This window comes from Ornithorhynchus anatinus, chromosome 3, assembly GCF_004115215.2.
Source record: "Ornithorhynchus anatinus isolate Pmale09 chromosome 3, mOrnAna1.pri.v4, whole genome shotgun sequence".
NCBI classification, from domain to species: Eukaryota; Metazoa; Chordata; class Mammalia; order Monotremata; family Ornithorhynchidae; genus Ornithorhynchus; species Ornithorhynchus anatinus.
Genome location: NC_041730.1, coordinates 133679791 through 133692279, shown reverse-complemented (window position 1 = coordinate 133692279; position 12489 = coordinate 133679791). Strand labels below are relative to the sequence as shown.

At 46.1% G+C, this 12489-nt stretch overlaps 1 protein-coding gene across 2 annotated transcripts in view; it reads left to right on the top strand.

The window, feature by feature from the left end:
* The window catches only part of ADGRA1 (adhesion G protein-coupled receptor A1), a 679465-nt gene that overhangs the window by 344954 nt on the left and 322022 nt on the right, over window positions 1-12489 (top strand). For both annotated transcript variants that reach the window (XM_029061334.2, XM_029061335.2), the window contains exon 11: window positions 1857-2018. In XM_029061334.2, the coding sequence (XP_028917167.1) occupies window positions 1857-2018 (162 nt within the window). The remainder of the gene's footprint in view (window positions 1-1856; window positions 2019-12489) is intronic.

Sequence of the window (12489 nt, the reverse complement as noted above, 5' to 3'; positions counted from 1 at the left end):
TTATTCTCCTTGAGCCAATCCTGGTGTTCTCTGTTAAAGGTGTTTTCAGTCTTAGCTGTCTGGTAGAATCACAAGCAGGCAACCATGCTCCAGTCACTTTCCCGAAGACACAAGTTTTTACCTGTAATAGTTTTTTGTTTTTTTGAGTTTTTTAAATTATGACACGGTCTCCCTGCATATATAATGATAACGTTGGTATTTGTTAAGCGCTCACTATGTGCCGAGCACTGTTCTAAGCACTGGGGTAGATACAGGGTCATCAGATTGTCCCACGTGAGGCTCACAGTTAATCCCCATTTTACAGATGAGGTAACTGAGGCTCACATTGTCCCACGTGAGGTTGTCCCACGTGAGGCTCACAGTTAATCCCCATTTTACAGATAAGGTCACTGAGGCCCAGAGAAGTGAAGTGACTTGCCCACAGTCACACAGCTGACAAGTGGCGGAGCCGGGATTCGAACTCATGACCTCTGACTCCCAAGCCCGTGCTCTTTCCACTGAGCCACGCTACTTCTCTGGGGTTCTATCCCCAGGAACTTGACGTTCAACGGTTGGGATGATAGAGATGACATTGCGATTCCATCCAAATGCATACCTGTTGGCACAAAGAGAAGCAGCGTGGCTCAGTGGAAAGAGCCCGGGCTTTGGAGTCGGAGGTCATGGGTTCAAATCCCAGCTCGGCCACCTGTCAGCTGTGTGACTTTGGGCAAGTCACTTCACTTCTCCGTGCCTCAGTTCCCTCATCTGTAAAATGGGGATTAAGACTGTGAGCCCCACGTGGGACAACCTGATTCCCCTGTGTCTACCCCAGCGCTCAGAACAGTGCTCGGCACATAGTAAGCGTTTAACAAATACCAACATTATTATTATTATTATTATTACAAAGAGAGTGCTTTAGACTTCTTTTGAATATTTCTGTTTGTTTTTGTGGCATGTGTTAAACGCTTACTCTGTGCCAGGCACCGTCTTAAGCACTGGGATAGAAACAAGCTAATCAGGTTGGACAAAATTGCGTGTCCCACATGGGGCTCACATTCTTAATCCCTATTTTACAGATAAGGGAACTGAGGCACAGAGAATCAATGTTGGTGTTTGTTAAGCGTTTACTATGTGCAGAGCACTGTTCTAAGCGCTGGGCTAGATACAGAGTAATCAGGTTGTCCCACGTGAGGCTCACTGGGTCAATCCCCATTTTACAGATAAGGAAACTGAGGCACAGAGATGTGAAGTGTCTTGCCCAAGGTCACCCAGCAGACAAGTGGCGGTGTCAAGATTAGAACCCATGCCTTTCTGACTCCCAAGCCCATGCTGTGTGTCCACTATGCCATGCTGCTTCTCTACCACTCTCTACCACTCATATGTCACTGAGGCCCACGGGTCTGTCTTCCCCATTAGATTGAAATCGGTCAATTCCCTGTATTTCTTAAGGATTCACCATGTGCGGTGCACTGGACTAAGCACTTGGGAGAGTAATAATAATAATAATGTTGGTATTTGTGAAGCGCTCACTGTGTGCAGAGCACTGTTCTAAGCGCTGGGGTAGACACAAAGGAATCAGGTTGTCCCACGTGGGGCTCACGGTCTTCATCCCCATTTTCCAGATGAGGTAACTGAGGCCCAGAGAAGTGAAGCGACTCGCCCACAGTCACACAGCTGCCAAGTGGCGGAGCCGGGAGTCGAACCCACGCCCTCTGACTCCGAAGCCCAGGCTCTTTCCAGTGAGCCAGGCTGCCTCTGTGGTCCTCTCCCAAGTGCTCCGCACCCCGGAAGCGCCCGACCCGTGCGATTGACTCACCGACTGACTGCGCTGGAGCGGTCGCTAACGTGCCGCCCCGTTGTCTGTTCGCTTCCCGCAGCTCGGCGGGGCTCTAGTGGACATCGCCAGCAACGTAATGGTGGTGGACGAGCACGTCTTGTGGACGGCCCAGAACGAAGACAGAGCCTGCTCCCGGATCGTGCAGTGTGTGGAACGAATCACGCCTCTGGCCCTGGCCAGGGACACGCCGGCCCTATCCAAGGTAATGATGTTGGTATTTGTTAAGCGCTGACTCTGTGCAGAGCACTGTTCTAAGCGCTGGGGGAGATAGAGGGGAATCAGGTCGTCCCACGTGAGGCTCACAGTCTTCATCCCCATTTTCCAGATGAGGTCACTGAGGCACAGAGAAGTGAAGTGACTCGCCCACAGCCCCACAGCTGACAAGGGGCAGTGCCGGGATACGGACCCACGACCGTATGAGGTACAGATAGAGGTGTGATCTTGGGCAAGTCACTTTGCTCCTCTGGGCCTCAGTTATCTCATCTGTAAAATGGGGATTGAGACTGACCAACCTGATTTGCTTGTATCCACTCCAACGCTTAGTAAAGTGCCTGGAACTCAGTAAGCGCTTAACAAATACCGTAATCATTATTGTTGTTGTTATTATTATTATTGTTATCTGCTCCTGGGAGGTACCGGTGGGTACCCTGTAGATTCTTGCACTGGTCTTGTGAATTCGCTAGACTGGATCGCACTCAAAACATCGGTGGATATTGGGTGCACAGCTTGGCAAATGAGTTGAGAAGCAGCGTGGCTTAGTGGAAAGAGCCCGGGCTTGGGAGTCAGAGGTCCTGAGTTCTGATCCCGGCTCCGCCACCTATCAGCTGTGTGATTTTGGGTAAGTCACTTAACTTCGCTGTGCCTCAGTTACCTCATTTGTAAAATGGGGATTATGACTGTGAGCCCAATGTGGGAATCACATGGGAAGCAGCTTGGCTCAGTGGAAAGAGCCCGGCCTTGGGAGTCAGAGGTCATGCGTTCGAATCCCGGCCCTGCCACTTGTCAGCTGTGTGACTGTGGGCAAGTCACTTCACTTGTCTGTGCCTTAGTTATCTCATCTGTAAAATGGGGATTAACTGTGAGTCTCACGTGGGACAACCTGATGACCCTGTGTCTACCTCAGTGCTTAGAACCATGCTCTGCACCTAGTAAGCGCTTAACAAATACCAACATTCTTATGTGGGACACCCTGATTACCTTATATCTACCCCAGAGTTTAGAACAGTGCTGGGCACCTAGTAAGCGCTTAACAAATGCCACCATTATTGTTATTAATAAGGATGGTATTTATTAAGCATTTAGTATGTGTCAAGCACTATTCTAAGCGCTGAAAGCAATGTTCTTGGCACGGGCCTGGGAGTTAGAGACCTGGGTTCTAATCCCGGTTCTGCCCCTCGTCTGCTTGGTGACCTCGGGCAAGTCACGTAACATCTCTGTGCCTCTGTTACTTCATCTGGAAAATGGGGTTTAAAACTGTGAGCGCCATGAGTGACGTGGGCTGTGGCTAACCTGATCCTCTTCTATCTACTCCAGGGCATAGTAACAATAATAATGACGATGGTATTTGTTCAGTGCTTACTGGGGTTGTGGGGATGCGAGATCGAGGTCCAGAAAGGAGCTGGGTGGGAGAAGAGGTCCAGAGAAATCCAAGGATGGGGAGATTGGAGGGCACAGATGGTGGAAGGGACAAATAGGGGAGCTGGGCACCTGCAATTTATTTATTTCTATTAACGTCTGTCTGTCTAGACTGTAAACTCATTGCGGGCAGGGAGTGCATCTGTTTATTGTCCTATTGTACTCTCCCAGGGGCTTGGTAAAGTGCTCTGCACATAGTAAGCGCTTAAGAGAAGCAGCGTGGCTCAGTGAGAAGAGCACGGGCTTGGGAGTCAGAGGTCATGGGTTCAAATCTCGGCTCGGTCACTTGTCAGCTGTGTGACTGTGGGCAAGTCGCTTCACTTCTCTGTGCCTCAGTTATCTCATCTGTAAAACGGGGATTAACTGTGAGCCCCACGGGGGACAACCTGATTACCCTGTATCCACCCCAGTGCTTAGAACAGTGCTCTGCACATAGCAAGCGCTTAACAAATACCAATATTATTATTATCATTACTATGTGTCAATACTGTTCTAACATCTGGGGTCGATAGAGGTTAATCAGGTTGGACACAATCCATGTCCCACATGGGGCCCACAGTCTTAATCCTTATTTTACAGATGAGGTAACCGAGGCCCAGAGAATTGAAGTGAGTTACCCAAGGTCACACAGCAGCCAAGTGGGAGAGCCAGGATTAGAACACAGGTCTTTCTGACTCTCAGGCCCCTCCTCTATCCACTGCCTGGCACAGAGTAAGCGCTTGACAATTACCATTGAAAAAAAGTTCCAGCCCAGGAACAGCTTTTCTTGCTTGCCACATCTCTACCCCTCCTCACAGGGTGATTCACAGACCTCAACAGTTGCCAGGGAGTGAAATGTAAGAATATGTACACCGAAGCAGCGTGCCCTAGTGGAAGGAGCAATAGCCTAGTGTCAGAGGACCTGGGTTCTAATCCCGGCTCCATCATGTACCTGCTGTGGGACCTTCGGCAAGTTGCGTCACTTCCTCTGTGCCCTCAGTTACCTCACTGAGCGTGGCTCAGTGGAAAGAGCACGGGCTTTGGAGTCAGAGATAATGGGTTCGAATCCCCACTCTGCCACTTGTCAGCTGTGTGACTTTGGGCCGGTCTCTTCACTTCTCTGTGCCTCAGTTCCCTCATCTGTAAAATGGGGATTAAGACCGTGAGCCCCACGTGGGACAACCTGATTCCCTTGTGTCTACCCCAGCGCTTAGAACAGTGCTCTGCACATAGTAAGCGCTTAACAAATACCAACATTATTATACCTGTTCTCCCTCCTTCTTGAGAATAGGAGCCCCATGTGGGACCTGGTGATCTTGTATCTACCCCAGGGCTTAATACAGTGCCTGGCGCATAGTAAGCACTTAGCAAGTTCCACAATTATTATTATTATTAACTTCTGTGTGCCTCAGTTACCTCATATGTAAAATAGGGTTTAAATACTAGTCCCACCTACTTCAGACTGTGAGCCCCAGGTGGGACAGGGACTATGTCCAACCTGATCAATCTGTATCTACCCCTAATAAGCTCTGACCAATTACCATAAGAAAATGTGGTCTAGCAGAAAGACACAGGCCTGGAAGTCTCACACCTGCTGTGAGACCTTGGGCAAGTCTCGTAACTTCCCCGTGCCTCAGTTCCCTCATCTGCAAAATGGAATTTCCATGACTGCTATTCCTCCTCCTTAAACTGTGAGCTCCACGTGGGACCTGATCGTCTTGTATCCGCCCCAGTGGTTAGGACAGTGATTTGCACAGAGGAGGTGCTTAACAAACACCATTATTAGTATCATTATTATAACTGCTATATACCTAAGTCCTCTGGGGATGGGGCGATCATCAAGGAACTAGGGGGTATAAATTGCAAGTGGATAGGTCATGCAGAAGGAAGGGAGAATAGGGTGGGGAGATGACAGGTTAGTCACCGAAGGCTTCCTGGAGGAAATGTGATTTTAGTAGGGCTTTAAATATTGGAGTCAGTAGTGGTCTTTTGGAGATAGAACAGTGCTTGGCACAGAGTAAGTACGTAGCAAATACCGTCATCATCATTATTAAATAATAAATAATTAAGTGATTATTGTTAAATGATTTTTATTAATGATAATTTATTATTAATAATGAATTATTTGTTAAGTGCTTACTATATGTAACAGGCACTCTACTAAACCCTGGGGTGGATGCAAGCAAATTGGGTTGGACACAGTCCCTGTCCCCTGTGGGGTTCACAGTCTCAATCCCCATTTTACAGATGAGGTCACTGAGGCCCGGAGAAGTGAAGTGACTTTCCCAGGTTCACACAGCAGAGAAGTAGAGGAGCCAGGATTAGAACCCCTTACCTTCTGACTCCCAGGCCCATGCTCTATGCACTATGCCATAGGAAGTTCCACTCTCCCCCTTCTTAAATCCCATCTCCTCCAAAAGGCCTTCCTCGACTAAGCCCTCTCTTCCTCGACTCCCTCTCCCTTCCGGATCCCTTAAACCCTTGAGTCTGTGCCCCGTAAGTCCGTACCCCTTCTAAACTGTAAGCTCCCTGTGGGCAGGAAATGTGACTAACAACTGATAATAATAATAATTGTGGTATTTGTTTAACGCTTACTGTGTGCCAGGCACTGGACTAAGCACTCGGGTAGGTACAAGATAATCGGGTTGGACACAGTCCCTGTCATTCATTCAGTCAGTCATATTTATTGAGCACTTACTGTGTGCCGAGCATTGTACTAAGCGCTTGGAAAGTACAGTTCAGCAGTGTTCCACATGGGGCTCACAATCTTAATCCTCATTTTACAGATGAGGTAACTGAGGCCCAGAGAAGTAAAGACGAAGCCCAAGGTCACACAGCAGACAAGAGGCAGAGCTGGGATTAGAACACAGGTCTCTCCGACTCCCAGGCCCCGGACTCTTTCCACTAGGCCGTGCTGCTTCCATACTCTGTTCTGTAATCTCCCAAGTGCTTAGTACAGTGCTCCACGTATAGTCAGTGCTCAACAGTTAATATCGATCGATTGATTCCAGTCAGGAGGAAGAGCGGGAGCAAGGAGGGATGGTGAGAGATTATAAGGGCGGGGGAATTACGACCAACGGTTCATGAATTTAAGCGTGGGGTTAGTTTGGATAATGGCCGAAAGTTTTCACATTCATTTCCGAGCCAACTGTGAGCCTGAGGAATTATTCTGAGTTTAAATGTCGGTCCACTGACGCGGTTGTCTTCCGATAGTTCAACATTTTTAACTGCAGAGTCATTTAGAACTTGGAACCAAAAGTTCTTGTCAAAATGTGTCCGGACCGCAAAATGAGGTTAGAGGTTACCTCTGCTGTAATAGTTGGAGTGTCTTCTTGCATACAAACTAGGTTGCTTAAACCTGACTTGGCCCCTCATTAATTATTATATATTCACATATAATGAACCAAGCATCTCAAGTATGATTTTTGAAATCAGGTATTTGCATATTTTGATTAACAATTATGGCAGTTATTTGAACTTCTCCAAATTAGGAGAAGCATGGCCTGTTGGAAAAAGCACAGGGCTGGGAGCCAGAGGACCTGGGTTCTAATCCCGCCTCGGCCACTTGTCTGCTGTGTGACCTTAGGCGAGTCATTCAGCTTCCCTGTGCCTCGGTTACCTCATCTTTAAAATGGGGGTTAAAACTGTGAGCCCCATGTGGGACGATGTTCAGCCTTGTAACTGAAGGAGCAACATGTCCTAGTGGACAGAGTACGAGCCCGGGAGTCAGAAGATCATGAGTTCTAATGCCGGATCTGCCATTTGTCTGGGCCTCAGTTACCTCATCTGTAAAATGGAAATTGAGACTGTGAGCTCCATGAGAGTCGGGGACTGTGTCCAATCCAACTTACTTGTGTCCACCCCAGTGCTTAGTACAGTGTCTGGCACATAGTAAGTGTTTAACAAATATCATTAAGGGGAAAAAAAAATCTTCTTTGAAATTAGAAGCTAAAAACTAGTCTTAGTATTCATACTCTTTCACTCTCTATGTTCTCTAGCAGTGAGCTTCAAGGTAGATATAGGAATACAACACACTTAATTACAGAGAATTACAGAGAAGCAGCATGGCTCAGTGGAAAGAGCACAGGTTTAGAAGTCAGAGATCATGGGTTCTAATCCCGGCTCTGCCACCTGTTAGCTGTGTGACTTTGGGCAAGTCACTTAACGTCTCGGTACCTCAGTTATCTCATCTGTAAAATGGGGATTACGACTGTGAGCCTCATGTGAAACAACCTGATTACCCTGTATCTACCCCAGTGCTTAGAACAGTGCTCGGCACCTAGGAAGCACTTAACAGATACCAACATTATTATCATTATTATTAATTAGGCACCAATGGTTTGTTAAACACAAGGGGCTTGCTTTTCCATTCAACTCAACTGGAGGAAAATAATAAATGATGGAAGGACACAACTCTTTTTCTTTTTTAAAATGGTATTTTAAGCACTAGGAACTAATAATGATAATAATAATAATGATGCAAATAATAACTGAGGTATTTGTGAAGAGCTTACTATGAGCCAAGCACTCTACTAAGCACTGCACTAAGCACTGCGTTAGATATAAGATAAGCAGGTCCCACAGGGAATCACAGCCTAAACAGGAGGGAGAAAGGCATCCCATTTTGCAGGTGAGTAAAATGAGGCACAGAGAAATTGAGTGTTTGCCCAAGGTCACTATGTGCCAGGCACTATACTGAGCACTGGGGTAGGTACATCCCAATGAGGTTGGTCACAGTCCCTATCTCATGTCCCACGTGGGACTCACAGTCTTAATCCCTATTTTACAGGTGACGTTATTGAGGCCCAGATAAGTAGTTAACTGTCCAAAGTCACACAGCAAACAGGTAACAGAACCGGGATTAGAACTCGGGTCCTCTGACTCCTAGACCCATGCCCTTTGCACTAAGCCGCAAGAGTGTAAGCTTGTTGTGGGCAGGGAATGTGTCCGTTAATTGTTATATTGGACTCTGGCAAGCCCTTAGTACAGTGCTTTGCACACAGTAAGCGCTCCGTAAATACAATCGAATGAATGAATAGGTCGTGCTATTTTTCATCTTCCACAATTTCTTCTTTTCACTTGAACCCCAGGAAGAAACAGAACGTGTATCCAAAAATTGAAGGTTCTTCAGTAAAAGAGTTTGTAAAACCAAGCCCTTAAATGGCAAGACCGCTCCTCTCAGGCAACAGCAAAGTAGAGGGTGTTTTTGTATGAGATGGTGATTTATTTCAAATGTCAAGCACCTAAGGTCATTTTTCTTGTTACCGCTTAAGGATTATGTTGACATTCCTTTTCAGAGAATTCCTCTTTGTTTATGTGGGTTGAAAATCCATCTAGCTCTCCTGTATTTGGGTTTTATCAAGTTTCTGTGTGCATTTACCACGAGAAGAAATTAGGGTAAGGTCAAGTGCGGCTCATAAATAAACAAAGCAGTGGACTTTCTTCTGTTGTCTCTCACGGACCTAAGCAACTTCTGTTCTTCCTGGATAAAAGCCAGCCAGCAATTAGCCGTCCTAAATTGCCTCATTGGAAACACATTATTTTCTTTAAAGAGAAGGAATTCCCAGGTCTTGCCATGGCCTCCCATCTCCAAGTCTCACAGCAATTCCTGGAAATTTTCTTGATAAACTAAGTCGAACTATTATGTAATCTTTTTGTTTTTCAATGTCCAAGAGCTAAATCTCTTCAGATGTGATTTTTTGGTTACAGATGGATCATGTTTGGTCCTAAAGAGGAGTTGACTGTGAGATAAATAATCGTACCATCAACCGGTCCTTGAGACAAAATCTCGGATAATAGAACCCCAGGGTTTGGGTGTTTGCCGTAGAGCTGGTGGGAATTAACATTTAGTGAATGAAACAATCAATCAGTGGTATTTATTGAGTGCTTTCTGTGTACAGAGAAACGTACTAAGTGCTTGGGAGCTCATAATCTGAGTTGGTGACATGTTCCCTGCCCACGAGGAGTTTACAGTCTACAGGGTGAGACAGATGGTTTAAGTGAATAATTTACAGAAATGTACTTAAGTGCTGTGGAACTGAGAGTGGGGTGAATATCAAATGCTTTAAGGGTAAAGATCCACGTGCATAGTTGGCACAGAAGAGAGAGGGGGTCTGGGAAAAGAGGGCTTAATCAGGGAGTGCTTCTTGGAGGAGGCCAGAAGTCTAAACATTGGCCTGGCATACTTAGGCCTCCACACATCTTTGTTTATTGGAGCATCTACCGTGTACCGGGTGCTGTACTGACTGGCGCTGGGAGAGTACAGTAGAAGCCGAAGGCTCCTTACCTGCCCTTGAGGAGCTTAAGAATCCTAAGAGTAATAGTAATTGTGGCATTTGTTAAGCAGTTATTCACTAATTTGACCAAATGTGCCCAGCACTGAACTAAACACTTGGGTAGAGACAAGATAATCAGGTTGGACACAGGCCCTGACCTACAAGGGACTTACAGTGTAAGGGGGAAGGAGAACAAGGATGGAATCCCTGTTTTACAGATGAGGAAACGGTGGCACAGAAGAGTGAAATGACTTGCCCAAGGATTGGAAGAAAGATCCTCTGATTCCCAGGTCCATGCTCTTTCCACGAGGTCACGCCGCTTCTAAATGTGGTATATACAATTGGACATTTACCCATGGAGGAAAGTGACCTTTGTGCAAGTTTGCAGAGATTCAGTGGAGAGAGAAAACCCCTCTGACCTGCCACTAGATCCCTCAATCCAGGGGTTTAACGCAATCCCAAATCTCCACCTCATGAGCTGGTAATCAATCAGTCAATCAATCAGCCAATCCTATTGATTGAGCACTAAATCTGTGCAGAACACTCTAATAAGCACCTGGGAAAGTACAATGCAACGAAGTTGGTAGAACAAGATCTGTGGGAGTTAGAAGGACAAGGGTTCTAATCCCGGCTCCATCACTTGTCTGCTCTGTGACCTTGGGCAAGTCACTTCACTTCTCTGGGCCTCAGTTCCCTCAATCGTAAAATGGAGATGAAGATTTTAAGCCCTATGTGGGACAGGGATTGTGTCCAACCTGATTATCATGTAACTACCCCAGTGCTTACAACAGTGCCTGGCATATAATAAGCACTTAATGTTGGTATTTGTTAAGCGCTTACTATGTGCCAAGCACTGTTCTAAGCGCTGGGGGAGATACAGGGTCATCAGGTTGTCCCACGTGAGGCTCACAGTTAATACCCATTTTACAGATGAGGTAACTGAGGCACCGAGAAATTAAGTGACTTGCCCACAGTCACACAGCTGACAAGTGGCAGAGCCGGGATTTGAACTCATGACCTCTGACTCCCAAGACTGTGCTCTTTCCACTGAGCCACGCTGCACTTAACAAATATCGTAATTACTCTTATATGGAACAGGGACCGTGTCCAACCCAATTATCTTGTAGCTACCCCAGCGCTTAAAACAGTGCCTGGAATCTAGTAATTGCTTAATAAATACTTAATGAGTTCAAAAGTCTAGAGGGGGAGACAGACATAAATAGAAATTTCAGATATGTACATAAATTCTGGGGAGATGAGGGAAGAGGTGACTAAAGGGAGGAAATCAGGACATCGCAGAAGGGAATGGGAAAAGAAGAAGTGAGGACTTAGCTCGTGGGAGAGACGTGATCCTGCCTTCTTGGAGTTCTTCTTCTATCAATGTCTTCTATCAATCAGGAATATTAATTGAGCAACTAATGTATGCAGAGCACTGCATTAAGCTCGCACATGAGAACAGTAGTGTAAATAGACATCATTTTTGCCCTCTGGGAGCTTTCCATCCCTTCGTTCAATCACGAATATAAATTGAGCACCAACTTTGTGCAGAGCACTGCATTAACTCACATAAGAGAACAGTGGAGAACAGCATCGCGTAGTGGATAGAGCACAGACCTGGGGTCAGAAAGCCATGAGTTCTAATCCCGGCTCCACCACTTGTCTGCTGTGTGACCTTGGTCAAGTCACTTCATTTCTCTGGGCCTCAGTTACCGCATCGATAAAATGATGATGATGAAGACTGCGAGCCCCATTTGGGACAGGGACTGTTTCCAAGTCGATTTGCTTGTATTTCCCCCAGCACTTAATACAGTAAGTGCTTAACTAATACCACGATTATTAGTAATAATAATAATAATGGTGGTATTTGTTAAGCACTTACTATGTGCCAAGCACTGTTCTAAGTGCTGGGGGGCATAAAAGTTACCTCATTCCTCATCTGTAAAATGGGGATTAAGACTGTGAGCCCCACGTGGGACATCCTGATTCCCCTGTGTCTACCCTAGTGCTGAGAACAGTGCTCGGCACATAGTAAGCGCTTAACAAATACCAACATTATTATTATTATTACAAGGTGATCAGTGTGGGGCTCACAGTCTTCATCCCCATTTTCCAGATGAGGTAACTGAGGCACAGAGAAGTGAAGTGATTTGCCCAAAGTCACACAGCTGACAAGCGGCGGAGCTGGGATTAGAACCCATCACCTCCGACTCGCAAGCCCCTGCGCTTTCCACTGAGACACGCTGCTTCTCCTCATAATAATAGTACTATTATTAGTAGTAGTGATTATAATGATAGTACTATTATTATTGTTCAGCAGCAAAAGTCAAAAATAGCACGTCTAAGGCAGGTAGGGAAGCAATTGTGTGGCCTAGGGGGGAGAGTTTGAATCAGAGAAGCAGGAGATCTAGTAACAATCCCAGCTCTGCCATTAGCCCATTGTGTGTGACCTTGGGCAAGTCACTGGACCACCCTGTGTCTCTGTTTTTTGTCTTTTCATTTTAAAAATGGGGATAAAATAACTGCTCTCTTTCCCTATCAGATTGTGATCCCTAGGTGGGGTGGTGTTCAATCTAATGAGCTTGTATCTCTCCCAGGGCTTACAGAGTTCATTCAGCCATTCGTTCAGTTGTATTTATTGAGCACTGACTGTGTGCAAGGCACTGTACTAAGCCCTTGGGAGAATACAATATTACAATAAAGAGAACATTCCCTGCCTACAATGAGCTAACAAAGTGTTTGGTCCATGGGAAGTACTTAATGATACAGTAGTTATTATTATTATTA